Source organism: Brienomyrus brachyistius, chromosome 10 (assembly GCF_023856365.1).
Source record: "Brienomyrus brachyistius isolate T26 chromosome 10, BBRACH_0.4, whole genome shotgun sequence".
In the NCBI taxonomy this organism is placed as follows: Eukaryota; Metazoa; Chordata; class Actinopteri; order Osteoglossiformes; family Mormyridae; genus Brienomyrus; species Brienomyrus brachyistius.
In genome coordinates this window covers 11,785,148-11,812,831 of record NC_064542.1, presented here as the reverse complement: position 1 = coordinate 11,812,831, position 27,684 = coordinate 11,785,148, and the positions used below count along the sequence as shown (strand labels likewise).

General features: G+C 43.5%; 3 protein-coding genes across 4 annotated transcripts; 2 read left to right on the top strand and 1 right to left on the bottom strand.

The window, feature by feature from the left end:
- Positions 1-35: 35 nt before the first annotated feature.
- Positions 36-10,716, bottom strand: matr3l1.2 (matrin 3-like 1.2). Its single transcript, XM_049027533.1, has 20 exons — positions 8,120-10,716; positions 7,535-7,596; positions 7,203-7,241; positions 6,744-6,847; positions 6,142-6,188; positions 5,892-6,008; positions 5,448-5,573; positions 5,189-5,350; positions 4,898-5,022; positions 4,201-4,771; positions 3,697-3,811; positions 3,203-3,222; positions 2,948-3,070; positions 2,679-2,807; positions 2,463-2,585; positions 2,173-2,303; positions 1,729-2,056; positions 1,294-1,438; positions 1,005-1,120; positions 36-548 (listed from the first exon to the last, which is right to left on the bottom strand). The coding sequence occupies exons 1-20, from the start codon at positions 8,954-8,956 to the stop codon at positions 513-515; spliced, it is 3,456 nt and encodes a 1,151-aa protein (XP_048883490.1). The 5' UTR covers positions 8,957-10,716; the 3' UTR covers positions 36-512.
- Positions 10,717-11,685: 969 nt separating this feature from the next.
- Positions 11,686-15,205, top strand: LOC125750139 (polyadenylate-binding protein-interacting protein 2-like). 2 transcript variants are annotated; one of them, XM_049027538.1, is made up of 4 exons: positions 11,686-11,837; positions 13,076-13,240; positions 13,666-13,845; positions 14,153-15,205. In XM_049027538.1, the coding sequence occupies exons 2-4, from the start codon at positions 13,103-13,105 to the stop codon at positions 14,207-14,209; spliced, it is 375 nt and encodes a 124-aa protein (XP_048883495.1). In that variant the 5' UTR covers positions 11,686-11,837; positions 13,076-13,102; the 3' UTR covers positions 14,210-15,205. The 2 variants fall into 2 exon arrangements, with proteins under 2 accessions (XP_048883495.1, XP_048883494.1); XM_049027537.1 differs by having other exon boundaries at positions 11,704-11,862.
- Positions 15,206-25,655: 10,450 nt separating this feature from the next.
- Positions 25,656-27,353, top strand: neurog1 (neurogenin 1). Its single transcript, XM_049028940.1, has 2 exons — positions 25,656-25,830; positions 25,942-27,353. Exon 2 carries the CDS (start codon positions 25,952-25,954, stop codon positions 26,603-26,605), a length of 654 nt encoding a protein of 217 aa, XP_048884897.1. The 5' UTR covers positions 25,656-25,830; positions 25,942-25,951; the 3' UTR covers positions 26,606-27,353.
- The last annotated feature ends 331 nt before the right edge of the window (positions 27,354-27,684 follow it).

Sequence of the window (27,684 nt, the reverse complement as noted above, 5' to 3'; positions counted from 1 at the left end):
TGATTGCTTTACAAAAGAGAAGCTTTCATGCAATGCAGTATTTAACTCAATTTATTAATTAAAAAGGATAGTCTAACATCATTTAAGGTAGTACAAGTATATTTTAATGGCACTTATTCTCAAAAGGGGAAGGCGGATGAAGGGAGAAGTGTTCAAAACTGATGTGACCTGGCAACCCACAATAGCATACTCATAAGATCTTTAGCACTATTGTCAAAAAAAAAATCCTGTCAGTTCAAACATACTAAAACGTACATACTACTCAAATAATACCAACAAAACAGGATAGTAATACTACAGCACAAAAAAAAAAAAATTGAAGCATTACAAAAAGTTATATATATATTTATATATTCCTTTGGAAAAACCCCCAATCCCCCTATCTACCCCCGCTATCAAAATCCAGAGGAGCCGTAAGCCACATAAAAGCCAGAGCAGTACAACGTCACCTCCAAACTAAAATTAGATACCAGTCATGCAGCAACACTTTAGCAGAGTGAACCGCTTGTTGCTCACTGAGCTTTGGTCTTCTCTCTACTGAGGTATTTCTGGAAGGAGAAAGAGAGGGGGAAATACAAATCAGATACAGAATCATAAAACTCATGGTTCATTGTGCAACTTCAGAAAACGTTCACATGTTATTTCTCTCCCTATATCGGAAACCATTTTCATTATGATTTTTTTTCCCCACCGCTCAAGATCACAATGTTGAGTGCTGTAGATGTCTAAGGTGGAATGACACTGACGCCCAGTAGGTGGCACTGTTGCCTCACATCTTCAGGGCTGGAGGTTTGAAGCTGGCCTCCTCTTTCTCTCTCTGAAGCATTTCCCTCTTCGCTCCGTGTTACATGGATTTCCTCTAGATATTCGGTCTTTACTCCACAATCCAAAGGCATGCAAATAGGCCAAGTTGTTTGTCTAAATTTCCCAGTGTTTGTGTGCCTGTGCCTTGAAATTGATTGGCTGTAGCTTAGTGTCTAGCTCCCATGCTGTGTCCCCATTACCTTGAGTTTCTCATAATGGGATAAGCTGCTGCAGTGCACCTTCTTGGCAGTCTCCTCGTTGGAGTAGAAGAGAAAACACACTCTGCAGTAGTACCCCATCTTCACGTACTCCACACCTGAAACACACAATTCATGGCACTTCTCACAGGCAGCCTCAGATGTAAGACAGCCATCAGAAAATGACATGCCAACTTTGAGAACTAGGTGGTCTACCATACCATGAGAGCCTGAAATCCTCTCTGATCCTTAACTGCTTTTAGTCAGTCTGGACGAGTTCAGGAGCTCTTACCCACGGGATTGTTGGGCTGGTATGGCCCCAGGGGCTCCGGTACACTTTTCTCGGCCTGTGTCTTGGTGCAGGGATCCTCCTTTTCAACACCTTTCTCACTCACTCCATTCGAAGGCGCAGTGTCTGCGCCGTCACCTTTACACTCCTAACAAAGAACGACAGAATCCTTCAGCGGGACAGGTGTGCATGTCGATCAGAATTCCTTGGATGTTTCCGTACAAATATTTGTGGCGCACACTGACTAACATGCAGCAGATGGACAGAGAAGGAAAACCCAAAACATAACTGCAAACGTTTCGAAAGAGGATGGTGTAAAGTTTTGGAGTGGGTAGCAGTAATGTGTAGCTCAGCACACTACAGGGAGCTACTTTACCCAAATGACTTGCACTTGTTTGTCGCGGACATGCTCTCCCTTTCTCTGTGGGTCCTGCTCACCTCCTGGGCATCCTTCTGGCTGTCTGCTGCAGCAGAGGCCTGGCCAGCTTGCGGCTCAGAATCATCAGTCTTCTGGTCACTGGGGGCCTCAGTGCTACCTCCCTGACCCTCCTCATCTTGCTGTTTCTCTCCCTCCTGCTGGGGTTGGTCTTCATCAGGGGAACCAGGCTTTTCTGCAGGGGGCGACTCTGCCCGCACACATGCCTTCTTGGCTGGGGGCTCCTCTTCCTTCTTGATCTTGGGCTTCGGAGAAGCGTCCTCCTTCTCCTCTGACCACTCCCGCTTCAGGGGTCTCTCCTCGTCAGAGTCTGGTTTTGGTGGTCTGTATCTGGGAAGAGGGTGGCCGACCATTGAATGAGCAGCAACATGGTTTCAAAAGTGCACCATCGGGCAACACCTGGTGCTAAAAACTATCGTAAAGAGTTAAATGTTCTTCATATTTACCCGTGTTTAAGCTGCTTGTACTTCCGACTCAAATACACGGTCAACCGCTTTCCATGAAATTTCGGTGGATTGTCCTTGTAAGCACTGGCCATTCTCTCTGCATCCTCATCTCGTTTCATTTCAATAAAACACTGGGCGGAAGAAAACAATTTTCACGTGTTGATGGACATACCAGCAAACTACCATGATATGTAAATGACATGAACTCAAAGATAAGAAGGCTCAATTGTATTATACTTCAATGCAATGAAATTGTTAAACAAAAAAAAGCAAGCAAGCAAAACACGAACCTCGTTGCGGATTCGGTTGAGGAAATAACGTCTCACTTTCCCAAAGGGCTCGGCAATTTTCAGGAGCGAGGCATCTGACGTTTGGAAGGGTGGGAGCTGGCCTACATAGATGACCCGTCCGTTCTGTGGAACGAGAACATTTGTAGTCTATTCAGAGGTCTGATTTAAAAAAAAAATAAAAAAGACAGCATCTGGAATAAGAAGATTTACACACACCTGGATCGTGGCGTAGGTCTGTGAGTGGTAGATCTTGACGGCTTTCCCGCACACCATCGGCGTCACATTACCGCTGTAAAAGTCGACCATCGCTCTTGCTTCCTCTTCCGAAGACAGTTCCAAGAAAGCCTGTCCCGCAACGCAATACAGGTTTACAAGACCTACAGGTATAACAACCAGCACCTCAATCCCAGGAGTAAATCCAAATGTATTTTACTATTCATGTGTATTGCTCAGAGCGGATATGAAAGGAAGGAATAGTGTCTCACCTCTGGTCTCACTTTCAGCACCAAATGTCGAACCACTTTCCCAAAAGGTTTAGCCAGCATAAGGATTTCATCGAGGAAGTTGTAGCCACGTTTGAACCCAACCACGTTGACGACCCTCAGCCCCTAGTTGTAATTCATAGAAAAGGTGTATTATTCTACTCCAGCAAATACAAACACACAAACCGTAATTAGGCTTAAAACGTTTAACAACTTCACGTCATTTTGGGAGAAGGTAAAGTAAAGGAGTATACTAACCCCACTTCTGCCTGAGCTTCCTGCAAAAAAGCAAAAGAAAGTAATTTATGGAAAAAAGTAATTTATGGATAAATCTGCATGCAATCACTAGGAAAAGTAACACGATAAATCTTGAGAACTCAAATAGGAGTAGCGCGTAAAGCTGCCATCTTAAACACTGTCCAGTAACTTCAGCTTGCAAACTGCGTGTCACAAATTTAAATCATTATTGTTGCTATTTAAGGTCACAGAAAGTTCTCAAAAGGACCGACCGGTCTAAGTAACACTTCCCAGTGGTTTATGTACATTACTGGTACACTTTGGGTAATTATAAACACAGTATCTGGCATCAGTCCCATTCTGATACTCTTGGACTTTAGGAGTTTGTTTACTTGGGGGGATTTCATCAGGACTTTCACTTTAATGACCCCATACAGCTCCACACTCGACAAAGTCAAGGACACGTTACACACAGTGAAAAGTGCCACGTTTAGGATGACGAGAGAAGGCTGTACCTGTAGGCGTGTCCCCCGATTTCATCTGGGTGTCACTATCCTCCTCCTCTGCCACCTCATCCAGAGTCACAAAGTCATCCATGTTCTCGGGGAAGTCCTGCTCATTTGGGACGTCCTGGGAGGTGCACAAAGGAAGCGCACAAATGGTTAATAGCAATGTTTTATGGAGACAAATCAATATGTACCACTGCATGCTGATCTACCATCTATACCAGACTTTCATGACCTTAAATGGATCTAGAGAAAGGTTTGTATTTGGCACGAGCAACAATTTTCTCTTTAATTCCTTTTGTAAAAACCCACACTCCAAGCATTAAGACAACTACCTTGTGAAAGCATTCTAACTATAATACTCTTTTTTTTTGTTTTTTGCTCAAGACAACACCCACATGAAGCTTCACTCACTACCCGAGTGGTTTGTACAACGTCCAAAAGGCAGTAAGAGTAACTGCCTCCTGGACATTTAATCCCACTGAAGCTCACGAAAATGGGGATGACACTTGCCTGATCTGGCATCGGCTCCTCCCCTTGAGGCTCCAAGCTTCCAGAAGGTTCTGCCAGCAGTGAATCACCTTTGACCTCAGCCTCCTCCTCAGGGGAAGCCTCTGCATGTTCCACCTGCTCCTCCTGTCCCAATGGCTCCGAGGCAGCTCCGGTAGACGCGTCCAAGGACCCCACGTCGCCAGCTTGCTCCGTCCCCATGCCGGCATCCGTGGCCTGGGGAGGGGGCTCTTCTTCCATCTGGGCCCCGGCCTCCGAGGGAGGCTCGGGCTGGTCCAGGTCCATCTCAGCAACCATTTCCTGCTCATCGCCAGCTTCCTCGTGGTCACCTTCCTCCATGTCATCGGCCTCTATCACACCAGCCACCTCGTCTCCGGAACCCTCACCGCCCTCTGGCATGGCAGCGTCGTCAGCCTTTAGCTCCTCGTCCTTGGATGCCGACTGCTCCTTGCTTCGGGCAACCCTGTCCCCAGAAGATGGCGATTTCTGGCTCTTCGAGTAGCTTCTGGTGCCCGAGCCAACGCCGCTCCTCCTGCTGAAGTCCTGTCTGTCCATGTTCCTGGAGGGGTTCACTCTGAACGGCCACAAACAATACGGTGAAAAGAAAACACAACCAAAAATCTACAGCCCAGCTAAAGGCAAGTTATTGTGGCACAAAAACCATCACTAACGACTCATCTGTGCTTATGAATTAACTTACATCAAGGTCTTATATTTCGTGCAGATGTTTAGCCTGATGCTCCTGCCTCTGATGGTCAATGGGTGTAGAGTATAATACTTCACCATCATTTCAGCATCTTCAGGGGTACCCAGCTGCACAAACGCCTGAGAGAAAAGCACCAAAAATGCTTCCATTTAACAAAAGCCAAACAAACAGATGGCCAGCACGGACTTCTCAACACATTAGACAAATGTTTTTACTCAGATAAATCTTGTTTTTAGGAGTGCGTTTAAGGGTATTGATAATTCTAGTTTGGTTTGAGCACTTTACCTCTTCGCTCAAGAACAGGTATTTCTCCACCGTGCCAAATCGCCGTGCCAGAGTTAACAGCTCAGATTTCTTCTCTCTCTCCCTGGGCAGGTTGGAGAAGAAAACCACCTGGCTGGCCTTGCCCTTCACATCCCTGGGGTCTTTGTCAGGCCTGTTGCCTTTCTAAGAACAAAACAGAAGCGGCATCAGTCCGGACCAATATCTTCACTATGTGAACAGACACCGTACCTGCAGAAAACGGCCACCGCGGCCCCATTACCTCGATCACCACCAGCTCCCGAGAAAGGTAGAAGGTTATCTCCTTCCCGTGCATCACGGCCGGCTTGCGTTGGTAGAAGGTGACCATGGCCACGGCCTCCTCGTGAGTCTGCATCTCCATGAAGGCCTGCGAAATGACAGAGGCGTTAAGTTAGTCAGGCCGAGGCAACTGCCCCTGCAGAAAAGCAGCATCGGCGCTGCCTGTAAACACAAAACGACCGTGTTGTTCAGGACCTAAATGAAAACAGCACCCACAGTATATTGTATTGTGCACAAGTCATCACCAGCTAGTGAGTGTGTGCAAACTGGATAGAAAAAAAAACAAAACAGCACTTCCAAGCAATGTCACCAGCAGAAACGTCACTGCTGAAGAGTGAGCACTTCTTTTCCTGTTGCCCCACGCAGACACGACTCGTCTGGCCAAGGGGCACAGCTCTCCGCTTACCTTGTTCTTCAGCACCAGGTGCTCGCAGACGGTCCCGAAGGGCTGTGCCAGCACCAGCAAGCTGTTCAGCGTCAGAGGTTTCCGCTCGTACTTGGCCACCACGACTCTGCTCCGTATCTGCGGCCGCAGGAAGGCGGGCGGTCAGACCGAGCACCAGCACTGAGCACCAGCACTGAGCACCAGCACTGAGCACATGCTCAGGAGGAAGCTCTCACTGATGAACGTGCTGCGAGATGCAGGGCCGGTTTACCTTAGGTGGGGGTAAAAGTCCCTGTCCTTGGTTCATCGATCCAGGACCTACCAGAAGAATAAATAAATAAAAACGAGCACTACAACCTATCCCCATTTAAAACCATCACAGATGCTTCTCGCCTTATGGTGGCCCAACCTGCGATATTTTCCAGCGTTTAAACAAATTTTCCCAAACCCACTATGTCCTTTACACATCACAGTGTGTCGTATCGTATTTAACATTTTCAACTTGCGATGGGTTCATTGGAATGTAACCCCATCTTAAGCTGAAGAGCTTCTATATTTTCAACCAACTCAAGTAAATCTGGACTTGTGCAAAAACAAATAAGAAGATTTACAGTAGCGCCAATGCAAAAGCGTCATAAGCCGGCAAGTAAATTTACATCCTCTTTTCATTTATGTTCAATATGTATCACGATGCTCCAGGTTCCTTGATTAGTATGAGAAGGAAAATCCCACTTACACAAATGTGACTTAAGCAAGAGTTTACTTACGTCAGTTAAGAAATGCCTGTGCTATTAAAACCTAAGACATTAAAAACTTTGGTGTACTGCAGTCAAATGACTGACACCTATCATCTCTTATTTCTGAGAATCATACCCCAGTTGGAGTTCATCCCGCCTCTATGTGGACCCTGGACAAGGGGAGCCGGACCCAGAATTCCATCTGAACGGTTGGTTGTTTCCAGCAGGAGTGACCCTGACCTATTAGAGGACAGGATCACAGTCATTTGTGTCATACATACATATTTTATTACCTTGTAAACATGCAGGAGCCCTTAAATGGTGTTCCTGATATTCTAATGCATTGACCTTAGACACCATGTAGCATCCAACAAGAACACAGATATCAATTTACACAATGCTGCTGTGCCCCAAATTAAACAGTGTTAATGTACGACTATCATAACCGGTCATAAAACAGAGCAGATCACTCATCACCTATTGATCAGTGGAGGGTCCCAACTGCATGCATGACAATGATGTCTCAGTGATAACGCAAATGTAGCGCTCTCTCCTTACCACGCATCACAGTATTATAAAGATGTGAACCACTCACACTCTACTTGAGGCCTCTTGTGGTCGCCAGTCTGGATACCTGAAATATGGTGAAACAGCAGCATGCGTCATACTGCTCATAGAAAAACCACACACACACTATCTGCACCCTATATTTTTGCAACAAGTCTTTTGCACTAAATGTATGTTCATCGTTGCTCTACATGCTTGCTGCTGCGTGGACAAGATTATTCCTCTGGGATCAATAAAATTCACCGATATCCAGATCTACCATCTTTTGCAATTTCAAAATGGTATTCAATACTCAGAATAAAAGAAAACTACCCAACATCTTATTTCTACTGCCACAAAATAAACAGTATGGAGCCTTACACTTGCAGGAGGATCCTACGGTTTTCACTGTGTCGCAGTCCATTTGTGTGCTGAGTCCATTCCTGCAACAAAACAAAAGGGAGCATTTTATGAGCGAAAGAGGATTGGTTTTCAGAAAGCATGTCCTGAGTGTGAGGCCCCTGACATTTTCAAAATACAATGATCAAGTACAGACCTCATTTAAGAGATTAAAGATAAAATTAAAAATAAAAAAAACTAAAAATGATTAGTGTGCAGAGAAGGTGAAATTCCAGTGTCCTCAGGGAACAAGTGAATAATGGTTTCCTGAAACCAAAATGGTAAAAACTGCAGGTTCTAATCATGAAATGATTTAATAAGCTGAACATGAGGGGAACACAGTAATACAAGAGAGGCAGCGTCAACCCTGCACAAGCACTGGTGCATTACTGCGCGTGTGTTTCAGAAATGCTGGAGCGGCCTCATGAAAGCCAAATACAACCCTTTACGGATATGAGCAGAAACAATCAGCAAACGTGATCCTGGCGGTGAGATGTGTGCGTAGGGAATAATGGCTCTGAATGGGCTGAGTGTGTTTCTGTGCCGGCTGTCACTCGGGGTACTCACCATGGTGGAGTGCACGTCAAAGTCACAAAGAGAGCACACGTGTGGGAACATTTGGGGCATGACTCCCAAGAAGTCCTGCACTTTGCCGTGGGAGGGGGCGCCGGTCCGTCGCGGCATAAAGCTGTTAGACGAGGATGAGGATCCCAAGCCGAGGTCACCGTAGCGATCGCGGGAAAGCTCGGAATACGGCCGGTCCCTGCCCCCTCCGCCGCTGCTCTCACCATAGTCTATGCGATCGTAGCCCCTAGATGGGCCTTCCTGCATGGAGTTGTAGCCGTAGTCAACCTGCTGGCCATGCCCCAGGCCCTGTCCTCCAGAACCACCCATGCGGCCTCCCCGGACGTCCTCCCAGTCATCCCGGCTTGGCCTGTATGAGCGTTCAGGGGAGAGGGATGGCAAGTCCCGGGGGTCACTGCCCCCCATGCGGCGACCGGCCTCTGCTTTGCGGCTCTTCAGCTGCATGATAAGATGCGGCAAGGTCTCCACACTGATGTTCTCCTCGGGGATCTGTGACAGCGCGTCCACGTCGGTGGGCGAGAGCCCCAGGCTGTTAAAGAGCTTCATGGTGCTGCTAAGGTGGCTGCCACCACCACTACTGCCTCCACCAACTCCGCCCCCCCCACCGCTGTGGCCACGCGACATCGGTGCATCACGGTCCTTACCCTCCCCACCACCAAGTGCCGATGCCATGCCATAAGAGGGCCGGGAGGGCATGCCGTAGAGGCCATCAGAGCGGCGCTCGCTCATGCTGAAGTTAAGGGTCTCGGCCGCGGCCAGGAGCCCCCGTCCCACAGCAAAGCCTTTCTGCACTCCATCAGAAGGAACCTTCTGGGACATTGCCTCACAAAGGCTGGAGGATGACTCTGCAAGGTGGGAGGAGACACAGGCCCAAGAAAGAAACACAGCCACAGGCTCAAAAAAAAAAAAATACAAAAAAAAAGTCTCAAAGTGTTGAGGATGAAGTCAGTGGATAAGCCAACTTTTAAGACCAAAAGATAAAGTCAACTTAGTGAAAGGGATACTCCTCTTCTGTGATGGTATGCAATATCTCTGCAGAAACACAACCATTCAGCATTTAGACCTGGCATACACTCCATAGCACACATCCAGTGCTAGCTAAGAACAGCTCATGAATGTCGACCAGGATGATTTCAAGTCGAGTGTCGCTCTGTGAAGTAGCACACATTCAACTATCTGGAATTCAGCAATCACTGGCATATGACCATCACACTGAAACAAAACGGGAGGGACAACGCCAAAGCTCTGAACGGATCTAACGCAGAGTCGGGAGAAGGCTACAGGAGATTGCCATTCAAATGGCTGTAGATATCATTCAAAGGGTTGAGGAAATGCAGAAGACAGAGTATAATATCCCAAATGAATGATTACCTAATCATGTAAAGGACAACTGCATTAGCGATTTTTAAAGACATGGGACATTAGATGACAACTCTTAAGCAAAATGACATTCAAGCAAGAAGACTGAAAACAATTTACCAGTAAAACAGTAAGAAATCCCCAAAAAGAACTGTAAAGTGTGGCATTTCTTATGGGGCTAAATGTTCTAAGAATATAATGGAGAGGAGCTTCATGAAGGAGAACGGGAGTCAACCAGAAGTACAGTAACCGCATACCCCCCCAAAACAAAGCAGAAATTACACCAAAGGAAGCAAGGCTGTGGATCAAAATACCACCATCTGAAAGGCTTTGCTAGAAAGTAAAAAGCTTTCGTAATTATTTTAGCAATATTATTGAGGATGGCACCGTATCTATTAAGGCGCTGACAGTGGAAAAAACGCCCAAGCACTCAGTCCACGATGTCGGGCCGAGGCAGGGCGGTGTATGCGTTTTGGTCAATTGTGGACGAATAAGGATGAGTTAAACATACGTAGTACATACATATTACTCTCTCTCTCTCTCTCTCTCTCTCTCTCTCTCTCTCTCTCTCTCACACACACACACACACACAAATATTTTATACACTGTTCAGGTGTTGCCTACCATTTATAAGGCTTACTGTTTACTGTAATTGTTTATACGAATTAATTACAGTAAAGTATTCAATCCATGTAAATACATGGTAAACAAACACTGCATATCCACGACGGCTTAAAATGGAAAGTGAAATTTTACCGGCTAATGCTAACTCCGTTAGCAGACTACCGAGACGTGCTAAAGGCGCGTGACTCAGATTGCCGCGCGCTGAATGCAGAAATAATAATAACTAAAAAGCCACAGGGAATTTTAACGAGTCGTTACCGTATTTTAGGTTTACGCAGAGGGCAGCACTGGGTTTAATGGCTCGGTTGAATAAACAAGCTTAGCCACTCGGCTAACCAACGTTGCCAGGTAACAGTGGCGCGAGAAGTCTCGCATACAAACAAGTGCTGCTTCGTCTCTAGTGAATTTCAGTTTCACGAACGCTAAATGATAAGAAAATGTAACGTGGGACATTATAAAAGCCCCGCCTGTGTTACCTTGGGCATTCCTCGCTATGCATTTTGTGTGGTATTTTCCGATATTCCTTCTCCTTACCTTATCGCTCACGGCGTGAATCTGAGCCTTTAGTGAAGAAAATGTCTTCACTTCCGGAGTGAAGTCCAAACTATTTTTGATTCGCTCAGACCACATTAACTTCCGCAAAGCTGCCTTTGCAATATAATGTTCGGTAGAAATTTTCATTACATAGTCTTCGCTCTTTTAATCAATAATCTGATATACTTATCATAGTATATCTATATAATTTGTCTTGTGCATTTTCATTGATAACATCATGGGCATTGCTAATATTCCAATACTGGAACCCAATAAAAGGGACTGAAATGTTGGAGGTTTACTGTAAATAATATGCACCCTCGTCGTTTCTTTATGCCATAATGAACTGCAAATCATCAGCTACATAGAAAATTATTCAAAAAAAATAATGAAAGTTGCCGACTTTTTCTGTTTGTGGCTTTAGCGTGTATGTAGTATAGCCAAACGTAACCTTTGATTTCAAGCCCTGGAGAAGTTACTACCTACTTTTGTTCTGTCTCCAAGTTGATAACTGTTATGCTGTATGGACTGAAGTTGTCATTTTTCTTGTTTGTTATAGCACTATATATACTGAAACATTTAAACTAAATGTTTTTCGCCATGCTCTTCTAAAATTTTACTTAATGTTAATTTAAACGTACCATAGAAATAACTGAAGAAAATGCTCGCTGTGCTTACTAGTTATTTATATTTCACTTCCCAAGAACCGAACCATTGAGTAGATTTTATCATGACAAAGATGCAAATCTTGAAACATGGACAAGACGATGATTTTGATTTTTTATGCAATGATCTTCGATGCGCACTATAGCTAGCTGAAACGAACGAAACAAAAATCATCCGAGGCCTGTGATTAGTGTTATCCTCACTGTGGTTAATAAAATCGGGTGCAAAATGTGTTTGTGTGAAAAGAAAAATAGATTCGATCATGTAATCACAGCTAAAGTTGGTGTCTTTCCTAAAAAATACAAGTCACCCTCGGAAATCCATCCGAAATAAGAGGGCGTGAGCATCCCGGGGCGGAGCCGGCGCATGCGTATTATGTGTGCCAGAGACGGGTGGTAAGCTAACTGCTAAAGACGCTAAGCAATCAAAACAAGAACGCTGGGCGGCCATTACACCTGACCCGAAAAGAAGAAAGCCAGTCTCGCTATCAACCATTAGACGCTTGGCACTCTCTTGGGTAACGACTTGCTTTACAGTAGTAGGTAGGAGGCCTTTCTCGGTCATTAGGAAGTGCGTATACCTTTGGTTAGCAGCCCGCAAAATGATCTGAACGGCGCAGGTTTTGTTTGCTGCTACACCTGGTAGCGACTCGTCAAAATGGCAGATGTCTGAAACTAGTGAATGTAAAAAATAGTTGTCCGGGTTTTCTACGCATAGGTCGCCACTTGTGTATTTTACTATTACATCAATTACCTTTAGGCGAGTTTGAAAAGAAAACCGTTTAGTTAAACGAATTGGTAATGCAGTCTACCAGCTTTCACGCCAGCTGAATCTCAGCTGACAGCTTTTGTTTTGTTTGTTACGTTATGCGACCTTTACTTATCAGTGCATGTATTAAGTCTCCGAAACCTTCCACAGCCACTAAATCCATCCAATTGTCCGTTTAACTAGACCAACTACCAATCGGATTTATAACGCATTGCACTGTTTTTGTTGTAGTCTAACTTTCATGAGGGAAAAGTAAAGAAAGCATTGTTGAATTAATTGAGCTTATTTGTTATCTAGGGTTATTTCTTTTGTATGTTAGTTCTTTGAGCTACTAAAAGATACCAAATCTGTCTCCTGGTAAATTATTAGACATCCTGTCTGTACTTTTTTTTTTCTTAGCCGCTTTGCATATATGTACAATGGACGTCGTTTTGTATCACGTTCGCCAGGGGGCACTAGTGGGTGAAAATCCGTAGTGAAAGTATGTCCGACGCTCTCAAGTTAAAATGTTGGAAATATTATGTTAAACTGTTCTAGTGACGTGTTTCAGTTGTTTCGGAACCAGGTACTGGGAAATCATTCTTGGCCCTCGAGGAGTGTAATCACTGCCGCGATGTACAAGATGGGGATACGCCTCAACTCTTGGTGAAAAAGGACAATGGGGAGTTGGTCAACTCCCATTTATTCGCAGTATGTTGCCAAAGATGGTTTTAATGACCTTAACAGACTCGCAGAGCGTCGAATAGACATACCTTTTTCATAGGGAACGGCACCTTCTCTCCATGTTATAGCAGCAGGTAAACATGTAATAAGTGGGAACTTTTTAACTTTCTGTTATGCAAAACTTGAAGTTATTGTCGGCATTTAGAGAAAGAAAAAGGATTTATATACAGCCTAGGGCTCTTTGGGAAACTAAGCATCCAGGAATGAATAAACTTTACGATCGGCTTGAGTGCTTAATTATGGTTTCCTTTCTGTTGGAAAAAGGGAACCTTCTGGGGGCAAGAGGCAGAGATGAAAGATCCAAGTCGCAGCAGCAGTACACCCAGCATTATTGGTGACGACGTTGTCATCAGTGGCCAGTTCCACAATGAGGAAAATCCGTTTGCTGAGTATATGTGGATGGAGAATGAGGAGGAGTTCAACAGACAGGTGTGGAACATGTTTATAACATCATCATCAGCTAGTTTTTGCTACTCCATCCCCCATCCCAGGAAATTATTCTTGATGTGTATCATTTGTTTCCAAATAGCAACTTATTTTTCTGCTAATAGTCAGAATTGAAAGAAAAGTTAGTGGCTACTCTAATCAGTCAATTGATGACAAATAATTAGTTTTACTTGGATGTATCTTTTGGTTAGAAACAAGATAAGTCTTAGCGTATAGGCTAAAGGCAGATTTTAAGTTCTTTCCAAGTACTATGTGTTCAGTTCAGCTATCCCATTCACCATGTCCCTTTTCTGATTCCCTTTGTTCCATTTTAATGTCCTCTAAATAAAGTACAGTATGCTTTATTATCCTGTGCTGTTTGTCTACATAATAAAATAAGTTAAACTGCAATATTGTCCTTCTTGAAGATTGAAGAGGAACTTTGGGAGGAGGAGTTCATTGAACGTTGCTTCCAAGAGATGCTGGAGGAGGAGGAGGAACACGAATGGTTTATTCCGTCCCGGGACTTGCCTCAGACCATAAACCATCTGCAGGAGCAGCTCAATGGACTGGCCATTGGTGATGGAAACATCTGGGAGGACCTTGTGGTCAGTATCTGTCAAACCTGCCGTCGAACAAGCCTCGTGTTTCTTGTGTACAGGCCAGATTCATTTCTAGCTCGAAGTGTAATATTTTCTAACAAGACCTGTAGTGGTTTGTCCAATTACCTTTTCTACCATGCCTTCAAATAGGAAGTTAAAATTGACTTGCAGCTTGAAATATTTACCAATTTCAACACCGCTTGACTTGGCCAACAGTGTGTGCTGAATCTGTCAATATCTTTCACAATGCGTATTGAATTTGTCACAGCGGTGTGAGGAAAGTAACCCAGTATTCATTTCTCTTTAATTTCAGGTCAACAGCAATTTAAACCCCAATGCTAAAGAATTTGTACCTGGTGTTAAATACTGAGTTGCAGCCCCCTGCTGGATGTAGCCCTTCACCACACTGTGAAGCCAGTATTCGAAGCATCGTCGTGGAATCTTCTTCTTTTTTCACTGTGTTACACTTAATGCGACGCCAAGTTTTCAGTTAGTCTTGCATGCTTAAAGTTCCGAGAATGTTCAACATATATATGTGTATATATAGAAAACTATATATCCATATAAACAAGTATATTCTGAAACCTTGCCTGGGTACAATGGGCGCAAGAGGCACTAGGAGAGATGGGCAGAGCAGGTTCTGCCATCACCGAAGCAGTTTCCCATGGTTTGTTTGACATTAACTGTTTTCTAGGTCATATTTTAATGGCTTAAGTGAGTGTGTACAATTTCTGGGCTGCAATCAAATTATTTCTGGTTCAGGACACATGGTAGGAAGTTGGTAAAAATAATTCAGAAATGTTTTTGTTTTATTGCTTTCTTTATGGAAATATAAGCCTCTTGAGTTTCATGTGGGGTGTATTCATGCCCTATAATTTCCTTTTCTGTCAGAGCAGCTTTATATCACTGGACTTTCAAAAAGGTGGTGGTATAGGCTTGTTTATTTCAGGTCTTGTCCTCCTGAAGTTTGTCTGTAAACATTACATGCATGGGCCCCGGTAGCTGATCTCTATCGCATTGACTATTCCTGTCTGACACGAACTTGAACGGTGCCTCTTGGGGAAAAATTGCTTAGAACTGAGAGGTTCCTTACGTTCTATGTTGTGGTCACTCGCTTTTATGGCAGAATTGTCTAATCAGAATGGCTGCAGGACTTGTTGCCCCCCTCCTGCCCCCCCCCCCCCCCTTGGGCATGTCTCCGCCCCCCCTTTTCTTGAACCTTGTGTTCCACACTGCCATGTCTGTTGAATGTGAATAGTGCTTAAAGCAAAAAGGCACGTTAAAAACAAAAATGTTAAAAAAATATATATTTTTTCAAAAATATTTAAAAAAATAAATATTGGTGGAGTATTTTTTAGTCTGTCAAGCTTGTGTTGTGGTATTTCTTTGGTACATTGTTCAAGGCAATGCCGAAAAGAATTTTGGCAATGAAAGAGGTAATGGCTGATATTGGCTAGCTTTATAAGTACTCAAGTTGCAATATATTCGTCCTGGGGATTTTTTTATGAAGCAGTTTTGGGTAACGGGTTTTTAAGTAAGTATTCTTGTCATCCATTTGCTAAAGATTACATAGTTGCCTATTTTCGTGTTCAGGCAGTTCTAATGAGAACATCAAAATTATCTTCGTGTATATTTTACAGGCGATTACAACCTGCTATTGTTTGCTTCGTTAATGGGCGCAGTGAAGCATGCATGACCTTTTAGTATTATTCCCAAAATGCTGGGATTCTCAAATTCTGCACCAGCGGCCCCGTTGACCTTGGTCCTGATCCTGCTGGTCATGCGCACGTCTGCTAGCTGATGCAGAATGATATCCCGATGATCATGGGAGATGAAGGGGAAATGCAATAAAACTCCCTCCCAGGCGTAAATGCCGTGGTCGTGATTTCCGAAGCGAGGATTAAACCTAGACAGGCGGATACGAGTGAGGAACGTGTACGTTGAGTAAATCTAAGAAAATTTGGAGGTGGGAGTCTTCACAACTCGTCGGACTCCTGCGGAAAGAAAGGTGTGCGGTCCATGCCGTTTTCAAATCCCCGACATGGTTTTGCAAAAATAATTAACCTAAATCGCATGGTAATTGGAAATGTCTGTTTCGTTTTCTTAAATTACTTATACGTAATGCATACGTCATTAGTGTTGAACTCATGTGCGAAATAAAAAACATGAAAATAATTGGGAACGGCGTATTTCTATAGAAAGTAAATAAAATCATATCCTAAATGAGGGGGAGCCGGTTCCCAAAGCTATCTTCACGAAATCGTTATGAATTTCACAGCTGTTCAGTGGACCGGACCTCAGTCTTGCGAACGGCTGCATTTCCATGGTCGGTTTTAATTCCCATTAGAGGGCGCTGTAGTCCGCATTGTGCATCTAAAACCATTTCCACTAGCTGTGAAGACGGGACGATTAACTTACCGTGTGTATCTTCATAAGTTGCAGAAACTCCTTCATTCATCCATCCAAAATAAAATCAAATAAAAAACAAGTAATAAAAAAAAAACAATGCCTGTCTCCAAGATCGTACGTCTAGGTATGATATACAGGGATAAATTACCATTTAGCAGATGGGCCTGTGGAAGAAATGTTAAGCATTCTTTAGTTAACTGTTACATCAGACACCAGGCCAGTAGCTAGTACCATTGTTTTAAAATACTATGTTTAACTCATGGTGCATCATTTACTTTTTATTTTTACCTCATTTGAAATTGTCCATTATGTATCTAGAAAGTAGGAGAATATTCTTAGTAAATGAATGTTTTGACCTGAATATTCACAATCAGTACAAAGTAGTGTTTGGTAATTATTTAAAGTAATTATTTAAAAGGAGGACCACGACACAGGGGAGGAACTGAGCCCCCTGCCTGACCACGGCCCGTCCATCTGCCCACAATTGTGGTAAGAATGCTTTTAGCTGTGAACTTGTGAGTCTGAGTGGGAGGGCCGGGTCGCTGACAAAAGGTAGCGAGCGCACGACCCACACGGTATCCGTCTTGTCTTCCCCGCACCACCTATGCACCACTGGCCCACACGCCCCCCCCCCCCCCCCCCCCCCCCCCCCGCACTAAATTCATGTCTTCTGGATAAAGGGCAGGACAAAAGGCCGGTCGCCCGGGGACACGGCATCGCCATGGACGAGGCAGTGGCAGAAGCAGAAACAGGAGGACGAAACACCAGTTCCTGCTGCAGGTTGAAAAGGACCCCATTTTTTTTTCAGCAGGCACATTGAAGGGCAGCCCCTGAGTCCACAGCATTGACGGTGGTACAAAGGCCAGGGCTGTGGCACGCCGTACATCAGACTGCTTCCCTATTGTTGGTGGGCAGGTCAGGTGACCCTCCCCCCGCCCCCCCCCCCCCCCCCCCAACTGAGGCTATGCATGTTGATGAAGTTGGGCAGATGGCTGCAAATGTCCAGCACCACTGAAGGAATGCTCAACAGACCGATCCAAGCCCCTGTGGATGCGTATCCTTGGGGACGTCCCTCCTTTCCGCACGCGACATCCTGATGGGAGAAAATGGGAGCCCGGGTCATTAACCTTTACATCATAAAGGGAAAAAAAAACAATTCGGACAAACCACGCAGATGCCACCATCCAGTCGCTTGTGCGCCCCCTTTAGGACACGGCCAAAATTTGGTACCCAGGTCATATGCAAAATCCACCATTTCTGTTTTCAAATTGAATTCCAAATGCCGCCATATGTCAAGGGACGTCTGCAAATGTGACGATCACGTTATTAAGTTACGAAAAAAGGAACGAAAAAATTCTATTTGACCATTTCTGATTTCCCCAAGTGATCAGTGCCAATTCAGCTCCATCATTTAGCTCGGCGTCAATGAAGTAATAAGATCCTGGCGACGCGGAGGCAAGAAGCTCACCGCGGTGCAGATTCCGAGCGGCGTATTACAATCACAATGCGCTGAATGGAGGTCGTCGCCGGAGAATACGACAGGAAGGGATTCCGCTTTTTCCCACTGGTCTTTATTCCAGCGTCAGTATGAGAGGCTCTCCACGAGGCCCCCGGGTTTTTGAAGGGAACCACTTGATGGCTTCACAGCGGTGCGAAAGGGGTCCTAGACTGCGACCCGAACCGAATTAAGACACAAACAACGAGGGACAAAAAAAAAAGGAGAAGAAAAAAGAAGAGAAAGCCCAGCAAATCCCATTCCCCTTAATTCCCAGAAAACTCGAAAACCAGCAAGTCTCCATTTCAGCTCACTGGATCGCCGTCCCGTGAGCAGTGTGCTAATCTCTTCTCAAGAGTCGCTCCATGCCTCGGCAGAGGACGTGTAAACAGCGGCGGCGCCCTCGAACCCCTCTCCTTCACACCTGCTTTCAGTCCTGCGGCCCAGCAGATTATATTGGTGGCTGTGTGGGGTCATTGTGGCGCCCATAATTGCAGTTGCATAGCCAGTCAGTGGCCTTTCATTACTTGGCGGTCCAGCTACCCTCGTAGAGACACCTAATGTAAGTGTGGTACCATTGTCTCTGAGTTCCCTTTGTCTGCTCGCATTCTTTCAAGTGGCTCTCGTTTTTATCGGGGATTGTTTCGATCTGGCATGGGGGTCTTGTTTTAACAAAAGGGATAATAAACACCTTGGTGGGCCCTTGGGTCTCTGAGAAAGGGGGATGATGAAAGACAAGTATATTTCTCTAACCTGTTCATTTCGCTTTTGGAGTGAAGCTGCTTGTTGTGAAACATTTTTTTTTTTAAAAAAGCAAATTGACGGAAGAGGAGGCAGGTGGAACTGAAAGAATGTGTTATAAGTTGCGTCTTCAGGGAGGTGGGGGGCACAAAGGTGCCCTTTGACGTGATTCTTCGGTGCTCAGAATCAGCCCAGGAAAATGTCACAGCAGAAGTATGGAGGCCTGAAAACTCTAACTGCTTCCTTGCATATGAATGATTTGTTACCCTCTCGATGCATTTGGGAAGCATTTGACCATAAATAGAGGTCTGCTTACTACCTAAATAAATTATTTTGCATGTAAGTGGCAGTTAGTTTTCTCAGGGGAAAAAAGCTATTTAAAAGCCAAACAGTCTCTATATTTTTGCATTTTCATTGTGATATAAACAACTAATTTATGCATTTACCATATTGGGAGTTATTTCAATTCAAGCAATTTATTAATATTAGTGATGAAAATCAAAGAATGGGATCCATCCATTTTTGCCAAATTTAAAATATTTTGTCTTGATTACTAATCATGTTGAGTTTTCAATAATGAATGTTGTCTGCATAAAACCTGTAGTGTCAGTTGTGATAAACATGAATGTATAAGAGATATAGTACAGAGAGACTACAGATGGTGTGCATTTTTGAGTGCAGCAGAGGAGCAGAGTGGCTGGTGAAGGCAGCTTCCAGGGAAAACCTATCCAAATTTCTGACGCTAATTTTTTATTAAAGACTCTATTACATCTAGCAGTGACTGTGAACGCTCCTTGGCTTGGTGTCAAATAGCGTCTCCCATGGGAGGGAGGGGGGACGCCACGCCTCTCTGACAGACCCCCACCCCAGCACCACCTCACAGAACTCTGCTTTCACATGCTAAGTAAGCAGGACATATGGAGAGGAGGGCTTCTCTTGCCCTCCTAAAGATTCAGATTGTTTGACAAATCATGTCCCAGCCCCCATCCACACACACACTCTCAGACACACACACGCACACACACACACACACACACACACACTCACACACACCTCCGCACAACAGCTTCATTAGACTGAAAGAGGGAGTTCTTTGCAGCTTTGTCAAGTCAAACTCAGACCCCCTTCTCAGTTACGCCATTGTTGGCTCCAGACTCAAGTTATCGCTCTCCAAACCATATGGCTTGTTTGGGTCCGGCACAAGTGGCACCACCTTCGCAGGATCGCCCATTTTAACAGCATGCCTTCTGGCACCGGTACTGACCCATTGAGCAGCACGAGCAACCGAAACCCAGGAATGATGTAAATAAAAGAGATGACGTAAATATCAAATTAGCAGCCCCTGAAACTGTTTTGAAAATATCGGGTCAGGGGAGTCTTGCCTCTGCACAAAACTTTGTAACATGCAACATACACATATTTTATGCCTGACACATACGATGCAATCTCTTGCGATCTGTTGTAATTCAATCCACTCACTCATCCGCTCTCCTTGGCCACTAATCTAATACTGAGTCGTAGTGTGATTTAATCTGTTTATCTGTAATTATTTCTGTTTTAGTTTCAGCGGGGACAGTTCACAGAGAGGCATATGGCCGTGCGACGTTCCCAGAGCTCCTCTTATTTACTCTCCAGCCGCCAGGTCAGGTGTACTTTGGAATTATTTTTGCGTGGTGGAATAGTTGAGGCACTACGATTCATTTGTTTTCCCTTGAACAGGACATAAACTGGGAAAGCCATCGCTTATTGTCTAACAATAGTTACCAGGGTTACACTGCATTTTAAGGTCCCCAGAAAGGGTTTTTTTTATTGCGCAGGCTAATATAGGGTAAACCGGAGGTAAATTATGCACTTGTACAAATACGTGCAGACAAGTGAATGGCTGGCGGTGTCCCCTCCGCATTTAGGGCAGGGCGTCTGATTGATAGTGCCAGGTTCATGAACTGGCATGCTGCTGTAGCCACGCTCATAGTGAAGACATAAAATTAGCATGCAGGTCGGATCCAGCCGGATTCCATCACTTCAATGGTAGCGCCTGTTTGAGAAGAAAAGGCTGAAATGCACCAAAATAAACATTTCAGGTAGGAGAAATGTGCCCGTCACCGGCAAGGGTCACGGTGCCAGCGGAGGCATGTGTGCCCTGGCGAGACTTGCACCCGAGACCCTGCTTTTGTGTGCCCCGATATCTCTTTTCAGTTGGCTCGATTCTTGGTGTTTCTCGCAAGCTTTTGTCGTCCTGGTTTTGTTGTGAAGCATGACACGAGTTTCTGGTGCTAGTTAGTCAATTAGGATTTGATTGGCCCAGCACACTAAAGATATTTGGTATTTGGACTTTAATATTTCTATATTAAATCTGATGTCTCCCAGGTGATTAAGATAAGACTTTATTGATCCCACACCAGGGAAATATACTTGTTACTTGCCAATAAATAAATTAATAAATGAAAACGATTTAAAAAGAGTTCAAAAGATACTGTAAGAAATAAAAATAAATAAAAATCTGTGCACACAATTACACATATTGCACGTATGATGTGGGTAGCTTCACAGATGGGTGACCCAAACACAGACGCAGATACTGCACCACGTGATATAAACTTACAGGTTTATACATATAGATATATAGTGTTGCACCACGTGACTGAAGGGAGGTTGTGTTTCCGTAGTTAACCGTAGTTATGCTCCTACAGTGAGCGCATGCGCTGCTCCTACTCATGAGGTGATACATCCATCGGATGTTATTAGTTAAATAAGCCAAGTCAGTGTTGACTTCAGGTATTGTAGAGTCAGTGAATAGTACAATATGGCAACACTGATAAATATCAAACATGGATAGTTTATGACGGCCAGTTTCCTATCGAGCACAGTGTTAGACCGATATCTTGTTACTACTTATTTTTATTGCTAACTGTTTCATATTGACTTGCACCGATTGCGAAATGCCTGATGTTGCGGTGATTTATTTTCCAGTATCTTTTATGACATTATAGGTCAATATAGATACGCATGATGATGGTTACGCTGAAGATTCGGAGGCTGCCGCACTTACGACCTTTTGTAAAAGTTCGAAGACACCTGATTTCTACGATTCTGATAAGAAGCAATAGACGCGTGAAATTGGAGAAAAGTGGGTAGATGAGAGCAGATAAAATATTCCCTGAAATATGTGCGTCAGTTATAATTCATAATATTCCATACGTTACAGCATAACGTATACAATTATAATATTATTATAATATATGATATACCATAAAGCAACTGGGTTTCATTTACATTCTGGGATAATACCAGTTAAACCACAGGGTATATATTGTAAACACACTGTCACGACTCTGACAGCATAATAAAAAGTATAATAAAAGTCCTAAAGTCTGTCACTTTATAGGGATGTACTGAAGATAATAAGAACAAGGAGACAGAACGGCAGGCACGCGTGAACGAGCACGTGAGGGAACACATTATATCGAATTGTGCACGTCTTAAGGAACTGGGAGGCTCCCTCTACCTCGATTTTGGACTATTACACTACTCTTGTAAAGTCTGATACTCGTGTAAAAGAAGACCTACTTGGCAGCCGTGCAATTAAATATAGTAAATAAGTAAGTATATGTGATGCAACAAACTACTACAAGTCAAGTCTACGTTGTGCACATTAATTCTGTTTTGAGAGGGATAATCTCCGCTGCAGGAACATACACCTTTTGCGTTGCGTTTGGTGTTTGCTTATTTCTTCCCGTCATGCAAGGACTCATAACATTTAGATGAAACTGAAAAAAATAGGAGAACGCAGAACTGAACTAGCGAAATTGCGAAGTAGACTCTGAGACACACGTAGTTTGGCACCAACAAAGGAGCTAGCTTCCATCGTTGTTGTAAGCATGGACTCTGTTTTCTTTGTCTCTTTCTAACGCCTTTGCAAAGATGAAGGAGAGCTTTTAGATTGTGGAGAGCAGTATCCAGATACAATTGGGGCATTGGAGTAAAGAATTAATTACCATTCAAAAGTAATGGCCCTATTCTGCCATGCTTGAGTTTTTTTTAGTCAAGGAGAAAGGCTGTCGTGGCCCCGGTCTTGCTACAACGCCAAGGGAAGGGATTATTCCGGAGATTAACATCAGAAAACACCTATCAGACTTTCTGACTCAAAGATCTTTTGCGGACAGTAATCGCATTAATACCCGGGGATTAATGCTTTGCAAAATTGAATTTTAATTCGAATTAAATAAATAGATATGAAATAAATTGAGGAATCTATTGCAAGAGAATGGAGAGAGTCTATCCCCCTCGTCCCTTTGCTTAGTTTTAATGGCGACGGGGCGAGAGGAACAATCGGTAGGCCGATCCACTGGGCATTTAGTTTCGGACCCGCGGCGAGTTTGACACCTGCCATGATAATGTATATTCTGTCCTTGGGCTAATCACTTCGGCAACACGCCGTCCGCTTTATTTGCGAGTCTTATGTCCAATATATGATGCCTAGAACAGAAAATCAATAAGTAGGCCTACAATGTATAACAGTATTGTATATTGGATATATATATATATATATATTTGGAATAAAAAAAGATATTTAACGTAATATTTATGTCACACGCTTATATAGTTATATATCATAGTTTATAATGTTTATAATGTATAAATATTAAGTTATAGTTTTTTATTCATTTTATTTAAGAGTGCACGTGTATATGCATAATCATTGAACATCGAAAATAATTGGTTTCGAGTCATTGAGAAATGGGAAAGTTTTTTATTATATTATTATAAGTTTCTGTTTAATCCTATTGATTACAGCACAGAACTTTTTGAATTGTCTAACAAGGATTAATCTGTCCTCGAGCAAGCCGATTGTTTCTTTTTCTCATTTGTTTCTTATATTGAAATGCAATCACATCTCGTGCACTTGCGCCTAATCCTATCAGGGGATCTCCCAGGCAACCCCTCCCGAGTGTGGGCAGCAAGTGTGCATTTTGGAACCCCCAGTAGGATTCACCAGATTCAATTCCTCCAGTTCTCTCGTCGTGCGGAATTGAATTCAAATCATCCTGTGAAACCGTTACTTTTATCACTTTATACGGCCAATAAGCATGTTCTCAAGAAAGACTGCTAATGTCCCAAATAAGGGCAAAATAAGCAATCAAGATGCTTCGCGCCTTTCATGTTATTGCTAACAGGTTGGTGTTGTAATAAAAAAGAAGTTCTACCTTTCACTCAAATCCGCTAGTTTTTTTTTTAACGGAAGGTCTAAAAACGACAATTGGAGACAAACAAACAAACGAACGAACTAAACAGTAGAAATTGCTGTTTTACCATATCAAGGCTCGCGCTGACGTCTTTATCTACTTATGAAAGAAACAGCTGTAAACAGCGTTTACCACTTACCCGACATCGCGGTCGTCTTAGTCTAAAATGTTTTAATAACACCACCCATTAAATATATCATATTAAAATTATTCCAGTTTACAAATGAATAAAAAAAGTTTAGACGTGAGCCACGTTCAGTAAAAAAATATATAGTGATTACCAAGAAATCACTATAACATTCAGGCTAAAGAAGAACTATAATCAGTATTTATAATACTGCATTTTCAATTCTATTAAAACACCATTATTAGTCGTATTATTATTGATGTTGTCATAATTATAAATATAATTATAATTAGTATTATTATTATGCTGCCACTGCGTAATATTGAGTTTGTTGTTTTCGTTGCTGTTGGACAACATGTATAAATTTAAGATGGAACAGCGAAAGTACAAACTTGCGACAGAGGCGGCGTGTTTTGTTCACGCTGGGACTATTTGAATAAGCATAATACTATTGGACTGTTGCGGGCAGAAAAAAATGAGTGACAAAAGCGGAGACGAGCAGAATTTGGAAGGGGGACAAGGCGTATGGGACTGAAAAGAAGGGAGGGGAGACGTTTACAATGGAACAATTCACCTTATAATCGCTTTGATATATTATACATGCCTGAAGACTCTAAACATTGTGTAATTATTTATACATGACTGTCCCCCTGTCCCATAATAACCAAAGGGAGAAAGGCGCGGCAGGTCTCTCCACAAACTATTGCTAAATAGTGCCCCCATCCATCGCATTCAAAAGAGAGGCGAGATGCTGGAAATTGAATAAATGGAATAATTAATGGACGATTGTATGGCTGTCTCATAAAAATGTCTTTAAATTAACTAAATGAAACTGCGTAAAGCAAGGCTGGATAATTTTCATTCTAGCCTCTCCGCGAGTTGAATTTTAAGTATCTTTACTTGTCCATCGTTATTTTTCAAACTATAGGCCTACAGATAAAAATAAAAATCACAGCAACGTGTAAAGTGATCGTTAATGAATTAGTGTGTTTACGGTCTACGGCTATTTTCCATTCCCTTGAACAGCGAGATTTTCCAAAATATTACGTGTTGCATCATTGGTTTAACCTGGATTTCTTTAATCAACAAGATATAAAAATCTTTCTAAATGTAAACGAACAAAATTAATATAGGTCATATTATTTTTAGGACAAGGCTGCATAAAATTGAATAAACGAATTATGCGTGTACATTATGCGTATATCTTCGGGTAAAAAAAACTACAGAGTATATGTATATTATGGAAACATCTTTCTTATTTTAAATGCTCCTTAAGTGTGATCGAAATGTACTATACAGGCAATATTATAAATAATGACTTTTAAGAATTCTTTTTAAAAGTTACAGATTGCCTTCCTGGGAGAATGAAAAGCGGTGCTTTCTAGGGCAATTAGCAAGCGCGCTTATCTGTTTTTCCGAAAGCACTGCAAGGTGTCCAGGTGTTCAAAAAGAATAACTCCCCTAAAAGTTACGGAGTGAGCCCCGCCTCGGGAGCTAAGCGCTTCGATTGTTTGGTCTTCCTATCTGTTCATTTCTCCTATTGAGGACTGGCTTAAAGTGCGCTTGGTCCTCGGTGGGCTGATAGCAACAGTGCAGCTCGCGTGGCTGTGCAGCGGTTCCGAGCTCTGATTGGATAGCCGTGATTACAGGCACGCTTCGAAGGGCGAACAAACAACAGGCATATATTATGCTAATGAGATGGTTGTGCGGCACGGGGCAGACCTGATGCAGCCTATTCATTATTCCTTCACAAAAATGCAAAAGCGAGGGGGGTATGTCTATTGTTTCATCAGGGTATATAAGGGATATGACGCCAGTCGTGTGCCAGGCTCACTGGCTCACACGAGCTGACTGCAGCAAGATCAAGACAGACGCGTGCCTTTTACTCAGCGTCCGAACACTTTTACCAGACTTTGTCTCCCTGAAGGGCAGCCTTCTCTGATACCTTCTACCACTCCAAGATCTGCACCAACGAAGTAAGTATTCCTCTTCTTTCTCCGCTCTGCGAATGTCGTGCCAATTGACAGTTGTGCATTTACTGCCGTATCCACACTCTTAACAGTTATCCCTTTTCCATCACTTTGCAGCTTGACCGACATGTGCAGCACCATGGAGAACCTCTACTCAGACTTGGACAGCTCCAGCTGCGACCTGTCTTACACGCACACGGATGACGAAGACTCTCGCAGCAGCATGCACGTCGGCTCACCGACCTGCCAGCCGTCATCACCCATCAGCAACAGCCAGGATGCGCCGACCCCCGAGCAGCAGCAGAAAAAGAGACGCAGGGGACGCGTGAGGAACGAGGCCACCGTGCATGTGGTCAAGAAGAACAGGCGCATGAAGGCGAACGACCGGGAAAGGAACAGAATGCACAATCTGAACGATGCACTGGACACTCTCCGGAGCGTTCTGCCTGCCTTCCCGGACGACACAAAACTTACAAAGATCGAAACGCTGCGTTTCGCCCACAATTACATCTGGGCGCTCTCTGAGACCATCAGAATTGCGGACCAGTGCCCAAGCAAGACAAGGGACGCGCCGCTGCTCCCGGCTGGGCTCGGATGCATCGTGGATGCGCCAAGTCCCGGCAGTGACGCTTGCTCTTGGATGTCCAGCGCCTCATCCTCCTCTTCGTCCCCTTCATACTGCACTTCAAACCCCAGCAGTCCCGCGGCTTCGGAAGACTATGGCTTTTTGCAGACAGATAGTCTGTACAGCTACCACAACTTTGTGTCAGGCATCTTCTAGGAAATGGGCTTGATCTTGTTACGCGATTGTGGCCTTTGGCGTGTGCTAGGGACGAACTGAAACGCCACTGCCTTAAGACGAAACTCAGTTACTCAGTTTAGAAGAATCTAAGTGCGAAGTGATGGACCGTAGCTTATTCTAGCAATTCACTATATGCCTTAACTATGTTTCACAGGATTGATACTCGATGAATTGTGTATTTTACATATGTACATTTTTGTTGAATTTGCAGTGAGATTGCTGTCCATGAAGGCGTGTAAGAGCATCATTTTGTTTTGTGGAATTTCCAACGGTAGCTTTTGCTGCAGTTCTCCTTCAAACCATTGCACTTTTTCGCCGCGTCCACATATAACAATATCCACTCTAAGAATCTTGACCCCTACCTCTATTAAAACAAAATTCTAATTAAAACGAAGAAAAGACAGATTTGCTATAGCAGAGTGAGGTGAAAAGTCAATTTTACAATTTGTCGAATGATAATTAGGAAAAAACGAGCGTGGAAATTCGGTTTCAACGCTCTGACAATAGCCTGAAAGGCCGTGAAAGAGGGAGGATCTGGCCCTAATGCATTATGTATTTTGACCCGCTGAAAATGCCCTTCGTGGTCTGCAGAAAGACGCGATCTCTCAGACAAGCAGCAATGGTTTCTCCAGCATTGACTTTATAGTTTTGTTTTAATTTATTCAACGATTTTCTTTCATATGAAAATGTATTTTGTATATAAAGAGATTTATTCTATTATGTATTTACCTCAAAGTTTAAGTCTGGTGCAAACACTGTTGTACAAATAAAATTATAACGTTTGTAAAAATATTTGGTGACATTTCTTCCATTTCTTTGAATTAGTGTAAGAAGCCGTGGTATTTGTTTCCACTGGTAAACGACTCATTTAGACTTCGGAGTTTAAGTTGCACACATAGGTTACATTTGCGCGATTGTGACTTATTTGCTTACCATCAATACTGTCTTTATTACAACGATAATCGTTAGAGACGCTCCACTGTGTATCTGTCTTCGTGAGTCTCCCTTAAACAATAGAGATGCGAGGCATTAAAAATGACGGTTAGAAAGAGTCACAA